The sequence below is a fragment of the Pseudophryne corroboree genome, chromosome 2, assembly GCF_028390025.1.
Source record: "Pseudophryne corroboree isolate aPseCor3 chromosome 2, aPseCor3.hap2, whole genome shotgun sequence".
Taxonomy (NCBI): Eukaryota; Metazoa; Chordata; class Amphibia; order Anura; family Myobatrachidae; genus Pseudophryne; species Pseudophryne corroboree.
The window spans coordinates 413,672,769-413,697,743 of NC_086445.1; the positions used below are offsets into that span (position 1 = coordinate 413,672,769).

The following is a 24,975-nucleotide window of genomic DNA, read 5'->3' on the forward strand; positions in this document are numbered from 1 at the left end:
TTGGCAAAACCTCACCGAATTTTTTTTGTCGGATTCGGGTGTGTTTTGGATTCGGGTGTTTTTTTCAAAAAACACTAAAAAACAGCTTAAATCATAGAATTTGGGGGTCATTTTGATCCCAAAGTATTATTAACCTCAAAAACCATAATTTACACTCATTTTCAGTCTATTCTGAATACCTCACACCTCACAATATTATTTTTAGTCCTAAAATTTGCACCGAGGTCGCTGTGTGAGTAAGATAAGCGACCCTAGTGGCCGACACAAACACCGGGCCCATCTAGGAGTGGCACTGCAGTGTCACGCAGGATGTCCCTTCCAAAAAACCCTCCCCAAACAGCACATGACGCAAAGAAAAAAAGAGGCGCAATGAGGTAGCTGTGTGAGTAAGATTAGCGACCCTAGTGGCCGACACAAACACCGGGCCCATCTAGGAGTGGCACTGCAGTGTCACGCAGGATGTCCCTTCCAAAAAACCCTCCCCAAACAGCACATGACGCAAAGAAAAAAAGAGGCGCAATGAGGTAGCTGACTGTGTGAGTAAGATTAGCGACCCTAGTGGCCGACACAAACACCGGGCCCATCTAGGAGTGGCACTGCAGTGTCACGCAGGATGTCCCTTCCAAAAAACCCTCCCCAATCAGCACATGATGCAAAGAAAAAGAAAAGAAAAAAGAGGTGCAAGATGGAATTGTCCTTGGGCCCTCCCACCCACCCTTATGTTGTATAAACAAAACAGGACATGCACACTTTAACCAACCCATCATTTCAGTGACAGGGTCTGCCACACGACTGTGACTGATATGACGGGTTGGTTTGGACCCCCCCAAAAAAAGAAGCAATTAATCTCTCCTTGCACAAACTGGCTCTACAGAGGCAAGATGTCCACCTCATCTTCACCCTCCGATATATCACCGTGTACATCCCCCTCCTCACAGATTATCAATTCGTCCCCACTGGAATCCACCATCTCAGCTCCCTGTGTACTTTGTGGAGGCAATTGCTGCTGGTCAATGTCTCCGCGGAGGAATTGATTATAATTCATTTTAATGAACATCATCTTCTCCACATTTTCTGGATGTAACCTCGTACGCCGATTGCTGACAAGGTGAGCGGCGGCACTAAACACTCTTTCGGAGTACACACTTGTGGGAGGGCAACTTAGGTAGAATAAAGCCAGTTTGTGCAAGGGCCTCCAAATTGCCTCTTTTTCCTGCCAGTATAAGTACGGACTGTGTGACGTGCCTACTTGGATGCGGTCACTCATATAATCCTCCACCATTCTATCAATGTTGAGAGAATCATATGCAGTGACAGTAGACGACATGTCCGTAATCGTTGTCAGGTCCTTCAGTCCGGACCAGATGTCAGCATCAGCAGTCGCTCCAGACTGCCCTGCATCACCGCCAGCGGGTGGGCTCGGAATTCTGAGCCTTTTCCTCGCACCCCCAGTTGCGGGAGAATGTGAAGGAGGAGATGTTGACAGGTCGCGTTCCGCTTGACTTGACAATTTTGTCACCAGCAGGTCTTTCAACCCCAGCAGACCTGTGTCTGCCGGAAAGAGAGATCCAAGGTAGGCTTTAAATCTAGGATCGAGCACGGTGGCCAAAATGTAGTGCTCTGATTTCAACAGATTGACCACCCGTGAATCCTTGTTAAGCGAATTAAGGGCTGCATCCACAAGTCCCACATGCCTAGCGGAATCGCTCCCTTTTAGCTCCTTCTTCAATGCCTCCAGCTTCTTCTGCAAAAGCCTGATGAGGGGAATGACCTGACTCAGGCTGGCAGTGTCTGAACTGACTTCACGTGTGGCAAGTTCAAAGGGCATCAGAACCTTGCACAACGTTGAAATCATTCTCCACTGCACTTGAGACAGGTGCATTCCACCTACTGTATCGTGCTCAATTGTATAGGCTTGAATGGCCTTTTGCTGCTCCTCCAACCTCTGAAGCATATAGAGGGTTGAATTCCACCTCGTTACCACTTCTTGCTTCAGATGATGGCAGGGCAGGTTCAGTAGTTTTTGGTGGTGCTCCAGTCTTCTGTACGTGGTGCCTGTACGCCGAAAGTGTCCCGCAATTTTTCTGGCCACCGACAGCATCTCTTGCACGCCCCTGTCGTTTTTTAAAAAATTCTGCACCACCAAATTCAAGGTATGTGCAAAACATGGGACGTGCTGGAATTTGCCCATATTTAATGCACACACAATATTGCTGGCGTTGTCCGATGCCACAAATCCACAGGAGAGTCCAATTGGGGTAAGCCATTCCGCGATGATCTTCCTCAGTTGCCGTAAGAGGTTTTCAGCTGTGTGCGTATTCTGGAAAGCGGTGATACAAAGCGTAGCCTGCCTAGGAAAGAGTTGGCGTTTGCGAGATGCTGCTACTGGTGCCGCCGCTGCTGTTCTTGCGGCGGGAGTCCATACATCTACCCAGTGGGCTGTCACAGTCATATAGTCCTGACCCTGCCCTGCTCCACTTGTCCACATGTCCGTGGTTAAGTGGACATTGGGTACAACTGCATTTTTTAGGACACTGGTGAGTCTTTTTCTGACGTCCGTGTACATTCTCGGTATCGCCTGCCTAGAGAAGTGGAACCTAGATGGTATTTGGTAACGGGGGCACACTGCCTCAATAAATTGTCTAGTTCCCTGTGAACTAACGGCGGATACCGGACGCACGTCTAACACCAACATAGTTGTCAAGGACTCAGTTATCCGCTTTGCAGTAGGATGACTGCTGTGATATTTCATCTTCCTCGCAAAGGACTGTTGAACAGTCAATTGCTTACTGGAAGTAGTACAAGTGGGCTTACGACTTCCCCTCTGGGATGACCATCGACTCCCAGCGGCAACAACAGCAGCGCCAGCAGCAGTAGGCGTTACACGCAAGGATGCATCGGAGGAATCCCAGGCAGGAGAGGACTCGTCAGAATTGCCAGTGACATGGCCTGCAGGACTATTGGCATTCCTGGGGAAGGAGGAAATTGACACTGAGGGAGTTGGTGGGGTGGTTTGCGTGAGCTTGGTTACAAGAGGAAGGGATTTACTGGTCAGTGGACTGCTTCCGCTGTCACCCAAAGTTTTTGAACTTGTCACTGACTTATTATGAATGCGCTGCAGGTGACGTATAAGGGAGGATGTTCCGAGGTGGTTAACGTCCTTACCCCTACTTATTACAGCTTGACAAAGGGAACACACGGCTTGACACCTGTTGTCCGCATTTCTGGTGAAATACCTCCACACCGAAGAGCTGATTTTTTTGGTATTTTCACCTGGCATGTCAACGGCCATATTCCTCCCACGGACAACAGGTGTCTCCCCGGGTGCCTGACTTAAACAAACCACCTCACCATCAGAATCCTCCTGGTCAATTTCCTCCCCAGCGCCAGCAACACCCATATCCTCCTCATCCTGGTGTACTTCAACACTGACATCTTCAATCTGACTATCAGGAACTGGACTGTGGGTGCTCCTTCCAGCACTTGCAGGGGGCGTGCAAATGGTGGAAGGCGCATGCTCTTCACGTCCAGTGTTGGGAAGGTCAGGCATCGCAACCGACACAATTGGACTCTCCTTGTGGATTTGGGATTTCGAAGAATGCACAGTTCTTTGCTGTGCTGCTTTTGCCAGCTTGAGTCTTTTCATTTTTCTAGCGAGAGGCTGAGTGCTTCCATCCTCATGTGAAGCTGAACCACTAGCCATGAACATAGGCCAGGGCCTCAGCCGTTCCTTGCCACTCCGTGTGGTAAATGGCATATTGGCAAGTTTACGCTTCTCCTCCGACAATTTTATTTTAGGTTTTGGAGTCCTTTTTTTACTGATATTTGGTGTTTTGGATTTGACATGCTCTGTACTATGACATTGGGCATCGGCCTTGGCAGACGACGTTGCTGGCATTTCATCGTCTCGGCCATGACTAGTGGCAGCAGCTTCAGCACGAGGTGGAAGTGGATCTTGATCTTTCCCTAATTTTGGAACCTCAACATTTTTGTTCTCCATATTTTAATAGGCACAACTAAAAGGCACCTCAGGTAAACAATGGAGATGGATGGATTGGATACTAGTATACAATTATGGACGGGCTGCCGAGTGCCGACACAGAGGTAGCCACAGCCGTGAACTACCGCACTGTACTGTGTCTGCTGCTAATATATAGACTGGTTGATAAAGAGATAGTATACTCGTAACTAGTATGTATGTATAAAGAAAGAAAAAAAAACCACGGTTAGGTGGTATATACAATTATGGACGGGCTGCCGAGTGCCGACACAGAGGTAGCCACAGCCGTGAACTACCGCACTGTACTGTGTCTGCTGCTAATATATAGACTGGTTGATAAAGAGATAGTATACTCGTAACTAGTATGTATGTATAAAGAAAGAAAAAAAAACCACGGTTAGGTGGTATATACAATTATGGACGGGCTGCCGAGTGCCGACACAGAGGTAGCCACAGCCGTGAACTACCGCACTGTACTGTGTCTGCTGCTAATATATAGACTGGTTGATAAAGAGATAGTATACTCGTAACTAGTATGTATGTATAAAGAAAGAAAAAAAAACCACGGTTAGGTGGTATATACAATTATGGACGGGCTGCCGAGTGCCGACACAGAGGTAGCCACAGCCGTGAACTACCGCACTGTACTGTGTCTGCTGCTAATATATAGACTGGTTGATAAAGAGATAGTATACTCGTAACTAGTATGTATGTATAAAGAAAGAAAAAAAAACCACGGTTAGGTGGTATATACAATTATGGACGGGCTGCCGAGTGCCGACACAGAGGTAGCCACAGCCGTGAACTACCGCACTGTACTGTGTCTGCTGCTAATATAGACTGGTTGATAAAGAGATAGTATACTCGTAACTAGTATGTATGTATAAAGAAAGAAAAAAAAACCACGGTTAGGTGGTATATACAATTATGGACGGGCTGCCGAGTGCCGACACAGAGGTAGCCACAGCCGTGAACTACCGCACTGTACTGTGTCTGCTGCTAATATAGACTGGTTGATAAAGAGATAGTATACTACTAATATTATATATACTGGTGGTCAGGTCACTGGTCACTAGTCACACTGGCAGTGGCACTCCTGCAGCAAAAGTGTGCACTGTTTAATTTTAATATAATATTATGTACTCCTGGCTCCTGCTATAACCTATAACTGGCACTGCAGTAGTGCTCCCCAGTCTCCCCCACAATTATAAGCTGTGTGAGCTGAGCAGTCAGACAGATATATAATATATATAGATGATGCAGCACACTGGCCTGAGCCTGAGCAGTGCACACAGATATGGTATGTGACTGAGTCACTGTGTGCTGTGTATCGCTTTTTTCAGGCAGAGAACGGATTATAAATAAAACTGGTGTGGTCACTATCAGCAAAACTCTGCACTGTACTGAGTACTCCTAATGCTCCCCAAAATTAGTAAATCAAGTGTCTCTCTAATCTATTCTAAATGGAGAGGACGCCAGCCACGTCCTCTCCCTATCAATCTCAATGCACGTGTGAAAATGGCGGCGACGCGCGGCTCCTTATATAGAATCCGAGTCTCGCGATAGAATCCGAGCCTCGCGAGAATCCGACAGCGTTATGATGACGTTCGGGCGCGCTCGGGTTAACCGAGCAAGGCGGGAAGATCCGAGTCGCTCGGACCCGTGAAAAAAAACATGAAGTTCTGGCGGGTTCGGATTCAGAGAAACCGAACCCGCTCATCTCTAGCAATCGTCGGTCTTAACACAGCACCCGTATGAGAATAAATACCCTTTAAGTTAGTTTCTTGCCTGCGATCTGCAGGGTCCTTAAGGGCCGCTGTGTCAGGAGACGGTAGCACCACTTTCTTGGACAAGCGCGTCAGGGCCTTGTCCACAGTGGGGGGTGATTCCCAAATCTCCCTGTCCTGCTTAGGGAAAGGGTATGCCATAAAAATTCTTTTGGGGATCCGCGGTCTCTTAACCGGAGTCTCCCAAGCTTTTCCAAAGAACTCATTTAATTCATGAGATGTGGGAAGATTAATAATCTGTTTCTATTCCTTAAACATGTGTACCCTTGTGTCGGGGACCGAGGGTTCGTCCACAATATGCAACACATCCCTTATTGCCACAATCATACACTGAATGGATTTAGTCACCCTAGGGTGCAATTTTACTTCGTCATAGTCGACACTGGAATCAGAATCCGTGTCGGTAGTAGTGTCTTGTGTTAAGGGACGCTTTTGAGACCCCGACAGGCCCTGTGAGTCGGTCCAATCTGAGGATTGACCGCCTGATGTCCCCCCTAAACCAGCCTTATCAAGCCTTTTATGTAAAGATGCCACACTTGCATGCAACGTATGCCACATGTCCATCCAATCTGGAGTCGGCACAACCGACGGGGACACACCACTCATTTGCTCCACCTCCTCCTTGGAGAAGCCTTCCGCCTCAGACATGTCGACACACACGTACCGACACCCCCCACACACAGGGAGTTGCCTATAAGGGGACAAAACCCGAACCAGGCCCTTAGGAGAGACAGAGAGAGAGAGTATGCCAGCACACACCCAGTGCTTAAAAACACTGGAATATATGATCAGATAGCGCTGTTATATGTATATAATTGTAATCTCCACTCACTGCGTCGCCAAAGTGCCCCCCTCCTCTCTTTTCCAGCCTGTGAAGCTCAGCAGGGGAGAGAACAGGGAGCCAGCGTTTCCTCATGCAGTCTCTGTGGAGAAAATGGCGCTGGTTAGTGCTGAGGATCAAGCCCCGCCCACCCGACGGCGGGCTTCGGTCCCATCAACTTTCTATAGAAAAATGGCGGGGGTTACCGGATTTACTGTGCCACAGCCTAATCCATGCTTATCAATGCCAAATATGAGGAATATTGCTGCCCAGGGCGCCCCCCCCTGCGCCCTGCACCCTTCAGTGCCTGCTTGTGTGTGTGTGACTGGGAGCAATGGCGCGCAGCTTACCGCTGCGTGCTTACCTCATGATGATCTGATGTCTTCTGCCGCCTGATGTCTTCTTTGCCTTCTCATACTCACCCGGCGTCTATCTTCGGCATCTGTGAGGAGGACGGCGGCACGGCTCCGGGACGAACCCCAGGTGAGACCTGTGTTCCGACTCCCTCTGGAGCTAATGGTGTCCAGTAGCCTTAGAAGCAGTGCCCAACTTAACAAGCCAGCTCTGCTTCTCTCTCCTCGGTCCCACGATGCAGGGAGCCTGTTGCCAACAGGACTCCCTGAAAATAAAAAACCTAACAAGATTCTTTTTCCACAGAAAACTCTGGAGAGCTCTCTGCAGTGCACCCATTCTCCTCTGGGCACAAGATCGAACTGAGGTCTGGAGGAGGGGCATAGAGGGAGGAGCCAGTGCACACCCATAGTCAAAGTTCTTTTTAGGTGCCCTATCTCCTGCGGAGCCCGTCTATACCCCATGGTCCTTACGGAGTCCCCAGCATCCTCTAGGACGTAAGAGAAAAATATCTTCTTTGTATTATTGTTGTCATTTTTATAGTTAAAACTTTGGAGTATACTGGAGATTGACAGGTAAGGAACTGCCTCACCTGCCTACCTTGTTCGCACATCTCTGATCAAGACACACCAAATTTCCAGCAGTATATAAGGGTTGGGTTTGTGTGATCGCGGTTCACCATTCTTACAGTGGGATCTTGACTTTTAGATGGCCAGCGGGGGGTGTGTGTGTGTGTGTGTGTGGGGGGTGAGCACAATGAAGACCCTTGCTACGCAGTGGGCTCGGTATCATGGACACCGACGAGTGGGAATAATCCCTGTTGGTCGAGATCTCTGCATCAGTATAGTGACCGCCGGTCTCCTGACCGCATCCTGTATATACTATACTGCTGCACCTTTGTACAATGTTGGAACTTTTGAGTGGTTGGCCCACATGCAAAACTATGCTTTGGAAGGATGAGAGGAGAGAGTGGGAGAGAGAAGGAGGAGAGAGAGGGATAAGGGAGATATGAGAGAATGAGAAAGGAGGAGAGAGAGAGAGAGAGAGAGAGAGAGGAAGAGGAGAGGAGAGAGAAAAGAAGGAGAGAGGAGAGAGAGAAGAAGGAGGGAGAGAAGGGGTAGAAAGGAGAGAGAAGAAGGAGAGAGACAGAAGGAGGAAAGAGAGGAGAAAGGATGAGAGAGAAGGAGGAGAGAGGAGAGAGAAAAAAGTAGGCAAGAGAGAGTGGGAGGGGAAAGAGGAGGAGAGAGAGAGAGAAGGAGAGAAAACAAGGAGTGAGAAGGGGGAGAGAAGGGGGGAATAATGAGACAAGGAGGACAGAGAGAGAGAGGGGAGGAAAGAGAAAAGGAAGAGAGATAGAGGAGGGAGAGAGAGAGAGAGAGAGAGAGAGAGAGAGAGAGAGAGAGAGAGAGAGAGAGAGAGAGAAAAGCGGATAGAGGGGGGGGGCAGAGAAAGAGAGAAGAGCAGGAGAAAGAGAGATGGAGGAGAGGAAATGTAGTAGAGAGATAGAAATTGAGGGGAGAGAGAGAAATCCATGGTGTGTGTAAAGAACAAATCTCACCCGTGACTTGGCTGACACAGCATGGGGGCAAAGGCCAGGTCTAATGGAAAAGTGACGGAGTAGACTTAAAGTGGCAGGCCTAACTGCATCTTTTCTGATTTTCGTGGGAGGACTGGTCACTACATCGTGACATTGGACCCTGGCAATGTCAGACAGGAGGTGATGGTAAGGAGGAGAGGAGATGGAAGGAAACCTGTGGGACAGACCACCCCTTCCTATTTTTTCTCTGCCCATGCTTTGGTCACCAGCTGCAGCTCAGCATACTCTAATGAGTCAGTTTGACTCATTTTTAGTATTTCAGTCAATTCAGGCTACTTCTTTACCTCTGGCTCTGGTGCAATGCACCACCAGTAGTTCCACCGCAGCCTCTGTATAATGCCCACATGAACCCCCAGGTTCTTATATGGGTGTGTAAATCTGGCTGTGATACTGTACTAGCCAGTGCCTCCCCAACCATTTACCTCCCAGCAGGTCACTGTTGCCCAGTGGCATCCAAGCAGCTAAAGTGAAGATGAAGATAAGATATCTATGTCTTTAAATCATCTGCGATTACATATGTACTGTAAGCCTCAATGCATGAGCAATCTGCTAAAATAAAGAGATCCAGAATGTGTCAGAGAGAGTGGCTGCGTTCCCAGAGACATTGCTGCTTCCACAGAGGTGGTGCTGTGCACAGGTGCTGAGAGTGGGTGTCTCAGGGCTTGCACATTCAGGAATATGCTAGTACACAAGAGGTGGATTTCTCAGTAGGCGAAACAGGCGGATGCCTAGAGCTCAGCACCCACCTGCCGCCACCATAATGATACTTTTACTGTGTGTTGGTACTCGCTCTCAGAGCCCCATCGGGAATCAGGGTTATCTGGAGTGCATGCCTTGTGAGGGAATTACAGGTGGGGGCAGATGTGTACCATTGGTTCAGTAGACTGAGAATCACACTTAGTGTACTATACATTGTGTATGGGTTTCGGTTAGTGATGAGCGTGTTCGGATCCTCGGGATCCGAACCCGCCCGAACTTCACCTTTTTTTGCACGGGTCCGAGCAACTCGGATCCTCCCGCCTTGCTTGGTTAACCCGAGCGCGCCCGAACGTCATCATCCCGCGGTCGGATTCCCGCGAGATTCGTATTCTATATAAGGAGCCGCGCGTCGCCGCCATTTTTCACTCATGCATTGGAGATGATCGTGAGAGGACGTGGCTGGCGTCCTCTCAGTTTCTATGTTCAGTGGGCTGCAAATATCTGTGCTCAGTGTGCTGCAAATATCTGTGCTCAGTGTGCTACAAATATCTGTGCTCAGTGTGCTGCAAGTGCAAATATCTACGTTCTCTGCCTGAAAAACGATCCATATCTGTGTTCAGTGTGCTGCAAATATCTGTGCTCAGTGTGCTAAATGTTTTATTGTGGGGACTGGGGACCAGCAGTATTATATAGTAGGAGGACTGTGCAGAGTTTTGCTGACCAGTGACCACCAGTATTATACATTCTCTGCCTGAAAAACGCTCCATATCTGTGCTGCATTGTAGTATATAGTAGGAGGACAGTGCAGAATTTTGCTGACCACCAGTATAACTATATATATAGCAGTACGGTACAGTAGTCCACTGCTCTACCTCTGTGTCGTCTAGTATACTATCCCATCCATACCTGTGGTGCATTTCAGTTTTGCACAGTTTGCTGACCACCAGCATATAATATATAGCAGTATGGTAGAGTAGGCCACTGCTCTACCTACCTCTGTGTCGTCAAGTATATTATCCATCCATACCTGTGGTGCATTTTAGTTTTGCACAGTTTGCTGACCACCAGTATATAATATAAAACAGTACGGTACAGAAGGCCACTGCTCTACCTACCTCTGTGTCGTCAAGTATACTATCCATCCATACCTGTGGTGCATTTCAGTTTTGCACAGTTTGCTGACCACCAGTATATAATATATAGCAGTACGGTACAGAAGGCCACTGCTCTACCTACCTCTGTGTCGTAAAGTATACTATCCATCCATACCTGTGGTGCATTTCAGTTTTGCACAGTTTGCTGACCACCAGTATATAATATATAGCAGTACGGTACAGTAGGCCACTGCTCTACCTACCTCTGTGTCGTCAAGTATACTATCCATCCATACCTGTGGTGCATTTCAGTTTTGCACAGTTTGCTGACCACCGGTATATAATATATAGCAGTACGGTACAGTAGGCCACTGCTCTACCGACCTCTGTGTTGTCAAGTATACTATCCATCCATACCTGTGGTGCATTTCAGTTGTGCGCAGTATATATAGTAGTAGGCCATTGCTATTGATATATTACTGGCATATAATTCCACACATTAAAAAATGGAGAACAAAAATGTGGAGGGTAAAATAGGGAAAGATCAAGATCCACTTCCACCTCGTGCTGAAGCTGCTGCCACTAGTCATGGCCGAGACGATGAAATGCCATCAACGTCGTCTGCAAAGGCCGATGCCCAATGTCATAGTAGAGAGCATGTAAAATCCAAAAAAATAAAGCTCAGTAAAATGACCCAAAAATCTAAATCTAAATCGTCTGAGGAGAAGCGTAAACTTGCCAATGTGCCATTTACGACACGGAGTGGCAAGGAACGGCTGAGGGCCTGGCCTATGTTCATGGCTAGTGGTTCAGCTTCACATGAGGATGGAAGCACTCATCCTCCTGCTAGAAAACTTAAAAGAGTTAAGATGGCAAAAGCACAGCAAAGAACTGTGCGTTCTTCTAAATCACAATTCCCCAAGGAGAGTCCAATTGTGTCGGTTGCGATGCCTGACCTTCCCAACACTGGACGGGAAGAGGTGGTGCCTTCCACCATTTGCATGCCCCCTGCAAGTGCTGGAAGGAGCACCCGCAGTCCAGTTCCTGATAGTCAAATTGAAGATGTCACTATTGAAGTACACCAGGATGAGGATATGGGTGTTGCTGGCGCTGGGGAGGAAATTGACAAGGAGGATTCTGATGGTGAGGTTTAAGTCAGGCACCCGGGGAGACACCTGTTGGGATGAATATGGCCATTGACATGCCTGGTCAAAATACAAAAAAAATCACCTCTTCGGTGTGGAATTATTTCAACAGAAATGCGGACAACTGGTGTCAAGCCGTGTGTTGCCTTTGTCAAGCTGTAATAAGTAGGGGTAAGGACGTTAACCACCTAGGAACATCCTCCCTTGTACGTCACCTAGAGTGCATTCATCAGAAGTAATTGACAAGTTCAAAAACTTTGGATGACAGTGGAAGCAGTCCACTGACCACTAAATCCCTTCCTCTTGTAACCAAGCTCCTGCAAACCACACCACCAACTCCCTCAGTGTCAATTTCCACCTTACACAGGAAAGCCAATAGTCCTGCAGGCCATGTCACTGTCAAGTCTGACGGGTCCTCTCCTGCCTGGGATTCCTCCGATGCATCCTTGAGTGTAACGCCTACTGCTGCTGGCACTGCTGTTGTTGCTGCTGGGAGTCGATCGTCATCCCAGAGGGGAAGTCAGAAGACCACTTGTACTACTTCCAGTAAGCAATTGACTGTCCAACAGTCCTTTGCGAGGAAGATTAAATATCACAGTAGTCATCCTGCTGCAAAGCGGATAACTCAGGCTTTGGCAGCCTGGGTGGTGAGAAACGTGTTTCCGGTATCCACCGTTAATTCACAGGGAACTGGAGAATTGATTGAGGTACTGTGTCCCCGGTACCAAATACCATCTAGGTTCCATTTCTCTAGGGAGGCGATACCGAAAATGTACACAGACGTCAGAAAAAGAGTCACCAGTGTCCTAAAAAATGCAGTTGTACCCAATGTCCACTTAACCACGGACATGTGGACAAGTGGACCAGGGCAGACTCAGGACTATATGCCTGTGACAGCCCACTGGGTAGATGTATTGCCTCCCGCAGCAAGAACAGCAGCGGCGGCACCACCTGTAGCAGCATCTTGCAAACGCCAACTCGTTCCTAGGCAGGCTACGCTTTGTATCACCGCTTTCCATAAAAGGCACACAGCTGACAACCTCTTATGGAAACTGAGGAACATCATCGCAGAATGGCTTACCCCAATTGGACTCTCCTGGGGATTTGTGACATCGGACAACACCACCAATATTGTGCGTGCATTACATCTGGGCAAATTCCAGCACGTCCCATGTTTTGCACATACATTGAATTTGGTGGTGCAGAAATATTTAAAAAACAACAGGGGCGTGCAAGAGATGCTGTCGGTGGCTCGAAGAATTGCGGGCCACTTTCGGCATTCAGCCACCGCATGCTGAAGACTGGAGCACCAGCAAACAGTCCTGAACCTGCCCTGCCATCATCTGAAGCAAGAGGTGGTAACGAGGTGGAATTCAACCCTCTATATGCTTCAGAGGATGGAGGAGCAGCAAAAGGTCATTCAAGCCTATACAGCTACCTACGATATAGGCAAAGGAGGGGGAATGCACCTGACTCAAGCGCAGTGGAGAATGATTTCAACGTTGTGCAAGGTTCTGCAACCCTTTGAACTTGCCACACGTGACACTGCCAGCCTGAGTCAGGTCATTCCCCTCATCAGGCTTTTGCAGAAGAAGCTAAAGAGATTGAAGGAGGAGCTAAAACAGAGCGATTCCGCTAGGCATGTGGGACTTGTGGATGGAGCCCTTAATTCGCTTAACCAGGATTCACGGGTGGTCAATCTGTTGAAATCAGAGCACTACATTTTGGCCACCGTGCTCGATCCTAGATTTAAAACCTACGTTGTATCTCTCTTTCCGGCAGACACAAGTCTGCAGAAGTTCAAAGACCTGCTGGTGAGAAAATTGTCAAGTCAAGCGGAACGTGACCCGTCAACAGCTCCTCCTTCACATTCTCCCACAACTGGGGCTGCGAGGGAAAGGCTAAGAATTCCGAGCCCACCCGCTGGCGGTAATGCAGGGCAGTCTGGAGCGAGTGCTGACATCTGGTCCGGACTGAAGGACCTGCCAACGACTACTGACATGTCGTCTACTGTCACTGCATATGATTCTGTCACCATTGAAAGAATGGTGGAGGATTATATGAGTGACCACATCCAAGTAGGCACGTCAGACAGTCCGTACGTATACTGGCAGGAAAAAAAGGCAATTTGGAGGCTCTTGCACAAACTGCCTTTGTTTTACCTAAGTTGCCCCCCCCTCCAGTGTGTACTCCGAAAGAGTGTTTAGTGCAGCCGCTCTCCTTGTCAGCAATCGGCGTACGAGGTTAGTTCCAGAAAATGTGGAGAAGATGTTGTTCATCAAAATGAATTATAATCAATTCCTCCGTGGAAACATTCACCAGCAATTGCCTCCAGAAAGTACACAGGGACCTGAGATGGTGGATTCCAGTGGGGACGAATTAATAATCTGTGAGGAGGGGGATGTACACAGTGAAAGGGGCGAGGAATTGGACGATGAGGAGGAGGTGGACATCTTGCCTCTGTAGAGCCAGTTTGTGCAAGGAGAGATTGATTGCTTCTTTTTTGGTGGAGGCCTAAACCAACCAGTCATTTCAATCACAGTTGTGTGGCAGACCCTGTCGCTGAAATGATGGGTTTGTTAAAGTGTGCATGTCCTGTTTATACAACATAAGGGTGGGTGGGAGGGCAATTCCATCTTGCACCTCTTTTTTCTTTCATTTTTCTTTGCATCATGTGCTGTTTGGGGACTATTTTTGAAGTGCCATCCTGTCTGACACTGCAGTGCCACTCCTAGATGGGCCAGGTGTTTGTGTCAGCCACTTGGGTCGCTTTGCTTAGTCACACAGCTACCTCATTGCGCCTCTTTTTTTCTTTGCATCATGTGCTGTTTGGCGACTATTTTTTTGAAGTGCCATCCTGTCTGACACTGCAGTGCCACTCCTAGATGGGCCAGGTGTTTGTGTCGGCCACTTGGGTCGCTTAGCTTAGTCACACAGCTACCTCATTGCGCCTCTTTTTTTCTTTGCATCATCTGCTGTTTGGGGACTATTTTTATGAAGTGCCATCCTGTCTGACACTGCAGTGCCACTCCTAAATGGGCCAGGTGTTTGTGTAGGCCACTTGGGTCGCTTAGCTTAGTCACACAGCTACCTCATTGCGCCTCTTTTTTTCTTTGCATCATGTGCTGTTTGGGGACAGTTTTTTTAATCTGCCATCCTGTCTGACACTGCAGTGCCACTCCTAGGTGGGCCAGGTGTTTGTGTCGGCCACTTGGGTCGCTTAGCTTAGTCATCCAGTGACCTCGGTGCAAATTTTAGGACTAAAAATAATATTGTGAGGTGTGAGGTGTTCAGAATAGACTGGAAATGAGTGAAAATTATGGTTATTGAGGTTTATAATACTATGGGATCAAAATGACCCCCAATTTCTATGATTTAAGCTGTTTTTGAGGGTTTTTGTAAAAAAACACCCGAATCCAAAACACACCCGAATCCGACAAAAAAATTTCAGGGAGGTTTTGCCAAAATGCTTCCGAATCCAAAACAAGGCCGCGGAACCGAATCCAAAACCAAAACCCGAAAAATTTCCGGTGCACATCACTAGTTTTGGTATATATCCCCCTCCTACATCACCTGGACAATCAGTCACGGATGAAAGAGGGGAAGGGCCTGGGTTAGGAGCCAGCGGCCTGTGAGGAGAGGAGAGCCTAGTTTATGGCTGTGCTGCAGTGCTGGGCAGAGTTCCTCCAGAGAAGAAAGGACGTTACCTGGGATGATGGTAATATCCACAGGTAAGAGACAGGCATTGGCGTTTCTATAATGGGTGCAATGTGTGCGGTTCACATGGGCCCCTGGGTCCAGGGGAGGCCCACACCGCACACATTGCACCCATTTAAATACTTCCCTTACCGGAGTCCAGCGGTGGGCGCAGCATTAGCAGTGGAAATCGCCACCAAAATGGCCGCTGCGCATTGCGCGGTAGCCAAATTGGTCTCCGGATCATGGTGGGCGCCATGCTTCCGGAGACCTGCGCATGCCCAGTAGACTCCGGCACAATGCCAGAGTCTACAGCGCCGTTCAGAGGAGGGGGCCCACCCGGAGGTGCACACGGGCCCCCTCCTCTGTAGAAATGCCCCTGGAGAAAGGTATCCACTGGGAGAGCTATTATACAATAAAATGCGGTGGGGTGGGGGCTTTGTGTCCTGTCATTTTTACAATTACATGATTCCGGGGCACCCATCTCAGGATGTGTTACTAGATAAAGATGTGTTGGGGTTTATTTTTCCAGTGACTTTGCTTGACAGTTTTATTACTTTTTTTTCTACTTCAGGACTCATCACACAATAGTTTGCAATGTACTGTAGTGTGCAGGTCGATACTTGTCACAGATAGAGCAGTCATTATAAGCTCTCTGTGACATTGCAATGTAATCCTTTTTCTTATGGGCTCTCATGCCCCTGCTACTCTATACCTCTGGCCCTGTTTGGTGACCATTCTTGCTGCCCTTTCACATTTTGCTCTTTTTGCTGCTGCCCTTTTCCCAACTGGTATGTTTATCCCTTATTTCTGCTCCCATTTCTGTCCTTTTTTGCACCATTTCTGTCAGGGTCCGGGGTCTTACCTCTGCTGGTGGATACCAGGTTCTGCCCCTTTGCTGTCTGGCGGTGCTGCAGCGGCAGAGGGCAGGGGCAGATCATGGTTAGGCCTGGCTGGTCTGGCTGTGGTGTCTGGTACAGTCTCTGGTGTGCAGGAGGCGAGGAGCCAAGCAGGTGAGGCAGTGCATGCTTGTGTGTCCGCTATACTGGGAGCCGCCATGTTGGAGACCAATTCCCTGTGACCAATGGTCTGGGCTTCCTTTTGCAGTCAGCTGATCCAGGGTAAGCTCCTCTTTTAAAAGGGATTAGTTCTGGTCCAAATGCTGCCAGTGCTTTATGTTGCTGTCTTGTGCATGTACTCCAGCTGTGCTCCCCTCAGGCTTCCTCCTGTGGTTTTGCTACTGCAGAGGTTCCCGGTCCTGCCATTTAGACACCCCGTAGTCTTTTTCTGTGTAGCCGCCATTGTTGCTCCAGCACCGCTGTCAGGTCGATCAACGTGTGGAGACCTCGGATGTCCAACAGTTGGAGAGGGACTCCTGGATTCTGTGCCGTGCTCTTTATCCACATCTTCCAAGCAATCATTCTTCAATTTTTAGTCTTCAATGTTCTTCAGCCACGTCTGCCAAGCAATCATACTTCAGTCTTTAGTCTTCAGTGTTTTACCCTATTGTTGCTCTCCTTTCCACTTTCTCGCATGTTGATATAATCACAACAATATACAAATGAGGCACACATGCTAATCCAGATTTATTTTTTGATAGATTTCTTTCAATTAAGTTTATGATAAATTGAAAGAATGAATGATCACTTTATGCATTAATATTTTCCAATATATACTACGTCACTATCTATCTATCTATCTATCTATCTATCTATCTATCTATCTATCTATCTATCTATCTATCTATCAGAGGATAATATTGTGTGGGTGCTCCAAACTACTCTGTATTGTATGGTGGTTATTATCATGCTCTTTGTATTATATGGAAGTCCTAAAAATGGTCTCTGTATTGAATGGTGATCACAAAAATGATTGTGTAGTGTATGGTGGTCACAAAAGTAGTCTATGTAGTGTATAGCGATCACAAAAATGGGAAGACGGTGGTACGTTCTCTATCAGAGTCATATAAATCACAGTTCTATCTCCACTTGCCACTGGGTGGGTGTAGCTGGGCAGCATCTGGGCACTTACACATAGGATAGGTTTACTATGATATACTGATGGAATTGCAGGCACGTCTGATTGAAAATATTACCTATCCCATCCCACTTGTTGTCAAATAGACCCCAATATGTTTTTTTTTTAATGTTTAAGTAAGCACTGCAATTTCATTTTTGTTTTGGCAGTTGGAGGAGGGGCTATTTTTAAGATTTTCCTTAAGCCCCAGTTTGTCTAGAAAAGGTTTTCATTGTATGAACAGATCGGGGTGTGGCCCCAAAACAGTATATTTCTGTTTTGAGCGGTATAAATAAGACCAACGTTTGAAGTGTATACTGATTCCTGTAGTGCTATTTGGAGAACCCAGGGGTAATTCCAGGTAAGCTGGCTCTCAATTTAGATATATTGTGTGTGTGTTGTTAGCATGTGGCCTTATATTAGATAATTATATTACCCAGATGGGGTGCTGTTATTAGTTTTAGGGATGAGTTTGGGGCGTGGCACCCCCAGGACTGATGTGGCCGGGCTGCTTTGGGATAGCATACTATAACATTTTATTTAGCAGTTTTTTAACACTTTCAAATATTTTTTCTACTAATATTACTCTTTTAAGCATTTTAATGACACCTTTCACTTGTGTATCACCTTTTAATGTATACAGTAGCTCTTGTGCTTCTAGCTTATTAATGCTCACTAACACCTTAGCTTCTCACTGGTGTGCTGCCCTGGGGTAGCTGGCCTTTGCCGGCTTGTGGGGTTCCGCTCCACAGACTTAGACTTAGTATTAGGGACCTCCAGTATCAGAGACGCCATGCCGTTGGCCTGAAGGCTTACCATATCTTTGCAAATATATGCAACTGAGATCTCGGAATTATCTGCCACCATGTAGTATTCAAATCTTGTTGCTGTCATTCCGTGTGCAGGGGATACCTGTTTTTTGTTTATTGAATAGAGCCCCATGAGGTTTACACTTGGCTGATGCAAGGCACCCCTTGGTAACCCTACATCTGCCTCCTATGTGCCTGTATGTGGACAGCCTGATAGAGGCGGCTGGACCGAATTAGACCTGCAGCAGTAGTCAGCGATGTGTAAAAGGAAGAGGCCGCATATAGAGAGAGCCTTTAGTTTTTTGTTGGATGGATTCAGTGGCATCCTCCAGGGACCAGTGCCCCTAGGCAGCTGTCTGAAGCTGCATAATGATAGAGCCGGCTGTGGGTCTACCTGGGGAAGGCTAAAACTAGCATTTACATATTATTGCACACACACAACTTTGGCAACAACATCTACCTCTGAACGCTCTTGTGAGCAGAGTCCGACCTACTCCATGTCTCATGTTTGTCTACCTTGTATGTTCTTGCTAAAATCCCATAACAGGGTTTGAGTGTGCCTAGTGCTGCCACTACCCCCTCCTCCTGAGTGAATGCTGTCATAATGCTGAGCTCTACGGGTAGTTGATAGCGCCATGACCGGAGCAGCAAGGCAATGACCAGGGTATCATGAGGACGTTCCAAACAGTTGTGCAGGCTGCAGTAGGCTCTAGCCAGTATTGAAGCAGCAATACTGGCTGCAGAGTGTCATTCTGGATACAATTCTAACCAGATGCAGGGGGCAATTTCTGCAATATGCTGCCCACAGAGTACTCTCCCCTGGGCAATGGTACCGCTTACACACCCCTAATTAATTACTACCCTGCCCTGCTATGTTATATATGTAAAGTTTTATGTAGTGCCATGCTGACTGTTTTATGATATGCACATTATTGTTTGTTCTTGCTTTATTCTTCTTTATGCACCATACCAGCTATAAAAGTTTTTGTTGAATGCTATGTTGTTCAAATTTTCCATGTAACCCCCTGTGTGCTAATCCAACCCTAGATTAGGGTTTCTGTTGCCTCCATGATGACGATGGGTCTAATCCTGAAGATATTCCGAAGGTGGAAACAACAATACTGTGAGATGGATTGTAAGTGGGGTTTGAAGGTAATGGGCAGAGTTAAAGATAACTCTAAGACAACAGACTTGTGGTATTGAAGAGATGGTGAGATTGATGATAGTGAAATAAAGGGAAGAAAGGGAGTGTGGGAAGATGATGAGTTTGGTCTCTTACATATTAAGTTAAAGAAAATGCAAAGACAACCAGGAGAAAATAGACAGACAGCTGGAGACATGAGTGAGAAAAGATGGGAAGGAGATGTAGATCTGATTATCATCAATAAAGATATATCAGAGGCCAAAAAAGCAGATGAACTCACATAAGAAGGAAGTATAAAGGGAGAACAGAAAGAGGCTAAGTAAAGAACCCTGGGCTACACCATTTGGAAGTGGAACAGGGGAAGAATGGAGTAATGAGAGGAGACAGAGAAAGAGTGGTAACAGAGATACAGTAGGAGAACAGCCAGGAGAGGGCAATGTCACATAGACCAAGGAATTAAAGGCGGAGAGAGTAGTCCCTAGTGTCAAAAGAGGCAGACAATGATGTGTGTATAATGAATGTGCCTCTCTTCATGTAGTTGCGTTTGAAGTCAAGCATAGAGATGAACTGTGTTAAATTTAAGGAGAAAGGCATGTCTATTAAATGGGTTTTGTACAGATGTATTCAGGTTTTGTTGATTTGTATGGTGACCTGCTGCAACTTTCCCACTGCTCGCTCTAAAGCATTAGTGCCCACACATGACATGTTTGTTCTCATTAAATGCAGTGACTGGTGTCAGAGTTACATCCTCCCAAGCCAGTGTGCAAACTGACGTATGTACCTAATCAATTTCTTTAGCTGATTCTAATTCTAAGCCAGTGAGCTGAGAAAAAACAAGCTGCGTGGTGTAGTTTCATACATCAGCAAACTCTCCACAAACTGTAATCACTGCAAAAATCCTCTTTTCTGTAATATGCAAAAATACGATGAAACAGGTTTTAGCCAGCAGGCGGTAACTTTATAAGGGGTGCATCTGTTATATCAGGTTATTAATTAAATGGCTTGCCAACACAATAATATATGATTAGCATATTAGAACATTTTACAACATAATTTCAAAAAGTACAGTAGGCAATGATTTTTTTAATTTTAAAATAGAGAAAGTACCCTGTATATAAGCTCTTGCATTTTAAAGACAGGTTTTCTATACCAAATAGATTCATTTTTATTCACCTACAGTATTTTTAAATTAAATAAGTTACAATAAAAATTAACCTACTGAGAAAACATAAAAAAGATATTAATAATTGTAATTGTACACAATTTGTACAACTGAGAATAGCACCAAACAGTTTTGAAGGATGCAAACAGAAATGATTAATTAAAAGAAAAAATCACCCCCCCCTAAACAATAAACCAGCATGTATTGAGTTTAGCTGCTAATATAGAATGTTTTGAGAACACTCAAATACATACAGTATTATCCTGTTTATCTTTAAAGAAGTTATGTTGTATTACTATATTATATAATTATTTGGTTCCTTGTATTTTTCTATAAGAGTTGTTACTGTATTCATTTATAAAAAATAACAAACAAACAATGACTAATGGGGTCCATACATCTACATGAATTGGAACAATTCTCCGTTTTGTAGATTACTGGGTCGGGTCATTTGCAAAATCCAACATGTTGGAAATCCTCAATTCACTGATTCTGACACAAAAATAATCGAAATCTGCAAGTCTGGGATATTTAACATGCTGTATTTTGCTAATTCCCCAACAAATCGCTGAGTGCCGGATTGGATCGGCGTTGGGAAATTGGTTTGTAGATATGTGGCCTGCATCACATTTGCCTTTTTGACTTTAAGAAAATTAAATTGAATACATTTAAAAAAATTAAACAAAACAAAAACAAATCAAGCATACAGTATTCCCAAACCATAAATCTACATTATTTTGTAAATTACATTAAATAAACACAGATAATTTACAATATTTTAAACATTTTGATTGTTATAAATTGTACTGTAAGTAGAGTCCAACTGACCTTAACTTTTGCTATGTGATCTTGAAGTGAGTCAATCAGCAAATCTCCCACTGGCTGCCAGGACCCTTTCATGGCTTCTGCTTGATGCAGTTTATGGTCCAGTTCATCCATTGCATCCTGAAGCTCCTGCAGTCTTTTAAGCGCATCATCTAATTTTTTCTGCCACTCAACTGAATGTACGTTCAACCTGTCCCACTCAAATCTTACATCATCAACCTGCTTCTGCAGGATCCTACTGACATTCTTGGACTGTTCTTCTACATGATGTTCTGGAGAATGAAACATTTTTATTAGGATCATTATTAACTCTTTATACTGTATGGTCAAATACACTATTTCATTATACAGATAACACAGTTATCATATAACACTAAAAGTATATACTGTATATAGTAGACACTAGACACCAATGGGGGCGCAAATATAATTCACTTAAAAAACATTAGTAATCCACAATTTCTTAAAGTAAGAAGATGTATGCATTAGCACATAAAGAAAATTCCTTTATAGGTAAAAAGATCAATTAATATCATAAATACCAAACAGTAATGTTCATAACGTCTCAGAAATGAGTCAAACTTCTCTGGTTGATAATGCTCACACTAGAAAGACAGTTAGCAAAAGTAATCGGCGGGTATAGACTTGAAGGTCAGCAATTGTGTAGTATCAGATTTAATTAGAGATGAGCAGGTTCGGTTCTCAGAGAACCGAACCCTACCGGACTTTGCCTTCCGAGTTCGGTTCTGAGCCAGGCTCAGGTTTACCCGCCTGACTCGGAAACCCAAACGCGGCAAAACATCATCATCCCGCTGTCGGATTCTCGCGAGATTTGGATTCCATATAAGGAGCCGCGCGTCGTGGCCATTTTCACTCCAGTCTCGGAGAGTGTATTGAGAGGCCGTGTCCTCAGTGTTCAGTGTCTGTGTGGGGGTGGGAAAGTGGGGTAGCGAGTCTTGTGCTGTGTTATGCTGCTCAGTCCAGTCTGGTGTAGTCAGTGTATTGTGCTGCATCAGTCCAGCCAGTCACAGTGTTGGTGTCCTCTGCTGCCATATATCCAGTGTAGCTACATAAAGTGGTGCTGTGTTGTGCTGTCCAGTCCAGTGTAGTCAGTGTATTGTGCTGCATCAGTCCAGCCAGTCACAGTGTTGGTGTCCTCTGCTGCCATATATCCAGTGTAGCTTTATAAAGTGGTGCTGTGTTGTGCTGTCCAGTCCAGTGTAGTCAGTGTATTGTGATGCATCAGTCCAGCCAGTCACAGTGTTGGTGTCCTCTGTTGCCATATATCCAGTGTAGCTGTAAAAAAGTGGTGTTGTGTTGTGCTGCATCAGACCAGTGGTAGTGTCCTGTCCATCAGTCATTCCAGTGACGATATATGCTACTGCTATATGTCCACTGCTACAGTATTATAATAATAATAACAACAACCACAAGTCCCTTACAGTGTTGTTGTGTTGTGCTGCATCAGACCAGTGGTAGTGTCCTGTCCATCAGTCATTCCAGTGACGATATACGCTGCTGCTATATGTCCACTTCTACAGTATTATAATAATTATAACAACAACAACCACAAGTCCCTTACAGTGTTGTTGTGTTGTGCTGCATCAGACCAGTGGTAGTGTCCTGTCCATCAGTCATTCCAATGATGAGGCAATCACAGTGGTATACGCTGCTGCTTACGACAGTGTGAAGAGTGCCCGTAGGGCGGGATGAATCACCTAGTATTATTATAATAGCTCCAAATAAAAGGGTTATTATCCAAATTAATTTTACAGGCTGTGCCGTGTGTGTGTGTGTGTGTGTGTGGTACGCTATCCTGTGCCACCAATACTGTGTGTTATTACATCTGGGCAAATTCCAGCACATCCCATGTTGTTTGTGCCGCACACTTGTGTCACTTAGCTTAGTCATACAGCTACCTCATTGCACGTCTTTTACTTCTTTGCATGATGTATTGTTTGGGGACTAATTTTTTTAGTGCCCTCCTGTCTGCAACAGCAGTGCCACTCCTAGATGGGACAGGTGTTTGTGCCGCACACTTGTGTCGCTTAGCTTGGCCATCCAGCTACCTCATTGCACCTCTTTTTCTTCTTTGCAGCATGTGCTGTTTGGGCACTAGTTTTTGAATAGTGCCATCTTGTCTGCAACTGCAGTGCCACTCCTAGATGGACAAGGTGTTTGTGCCGCACACTTGTGTCGCTTAGCTTAGTCATACATCCACCTTGGTGCAACGTTTAGGCCTAAAAACAATATTGTGAGGTGTGAGGTGTTCAGAATAGACTGGAAATGAGTGGAAATGAATGTTATTGGGGTCAATAATACCGTAGGAGCAAAATTACCCCCAAATTCTGTGATTTTAGCTGTATTTAAGTTTTTTTCCAAAAATCATCCAGATCCAAAACCAAAACATGAGAGAGTGGTTTTGGCAAAACAAAGCCAAAACCAAAACACGAAAGTGGAATTAGAACCAAAACACAAAACACAAAAAGTGCCCGCCGCACATCTCTAGATTTAATCAATACTTCTTTGTAAAGCACTTATGCTGGTATAGCTAAATATAAAGGGAAAGGAGCATAAAAAAATTAAAGTTAAAAGGACTGGTCATAACTGGGGTCCCAAGTACACGGAGTAACCTCCTTTACAGTTGGAAGAAGATACATGAAAGTATACAAGGATGCCTACATCTTTTGTAATCTGTGTGGTACCTTGCGGTAAATGTACTGTACATATAAACCTCTTGTGCTGCATTGTCGTATTAACCAGAATTTTCTACTGATTCACCTGTAGAAAATGCTGGTTAAGACCTGGCAATAATAACTTTAGCTAGTGTTAACAGGCCAAATATTTATTTATAACTTTGGAAAAATGTTCCTCTAAAATAAGAGCAAATAAACAGGTTTTGGGATTTAAGGGAGGTAAAGCAGGCAAAGAATGACAGCTGCAGTTCCAAACCTGTTCCCAGGAATGGGTCATCCCCAAACAGCCACACAAAAGGTGCCATAAGGAATAACCCACAACCCCATATTTAGGGAACCTCAACATACTCCGAACACCCATATAAAATAAACCATCTGGTGTGTAGTACCCTGTGAAAAATATATAAATGAACCTGCTGGTACCAAGCACAGGCTGTAGTATTTTTGGTACTACACAGCATGTAAAACCAATCCTCATCTAACAGGCTACAAATGTCTTCCTCCCACCATGCCCTAAGTGGTAACAAATCATGTGAATGTACCAATGGGTTCAGAAAAGCATATAAAGTGGATATCAATTAGGTGGATCCAATCTTATGGAGTAAAATTTTTAGCAGAAGAGGCACTCAACACCAGAGTTAAAATCTCAAACTAAACCAACAGGGCATGTATTGTTACTGTAGGTAACAATAAAAAGCAAAATTAGCAAATGTAAATTCAATTTAAATTGAACAAAGATTTTAATCCCACTTTCCAAATACAGTTGGCCTAGTCTGCAAACACATAAATGTGCCCAAATTTTCCTAATTCAGGTACTCTAGCACTGCCTTATATAAGGACAGAGGACTATTAAAGAGATAAAGTAAGTGACACCTCTGGTATTGTTCAGGTAACAGGGGCCCAGATTAATCACATGTTTTATGATTATTACTGTGACCTATTATGTCTCTAGAGTGTCATACTCTGATACTGGTCTCTCTACATATCAGTATGGTATAGTGCTACCAAGGCTTACTCATGAGGCAGAGGAATATTTAGATGCCCCATTTATAGTGGAGGAGCTTGATTTTGCCATCACAGATTACACCTATAATGGGGGGAAGTGGGGGGGCCTCCGATTGCTCACATGGAACA

General features: G+C 45.5%; 1 protein-coding gene across 12 annotated transcripts in view; it reads right to left on the reverse strand.

Annotated features, from left to right (window-relative positions):
- Positions 1-24,975, reverse strand: part of DMD (dystrophin) — a 3,641,189-nt gene that overhangs the window by 865,479 nt on the left and 2,750,735 nt on the right. For all 12 annotated transcript variants that reach the window (XR_010221499.1, XM_063953479.1, XM_063953476.1 and 9 more), the window contains one exon: positions 21,149-21,417. Coding sequence is in view for 11 of the 12 variants with exons in the window: in XM_063953479.1 (XP_063809549.1) it covers positions 21,149-21,417 (269 nt within the window). In the remaining variant the exon portion in view is untranslated. The remainder of the gene's footprint in view (positions 1-21,148; positions 21,418-24,975) is intronic.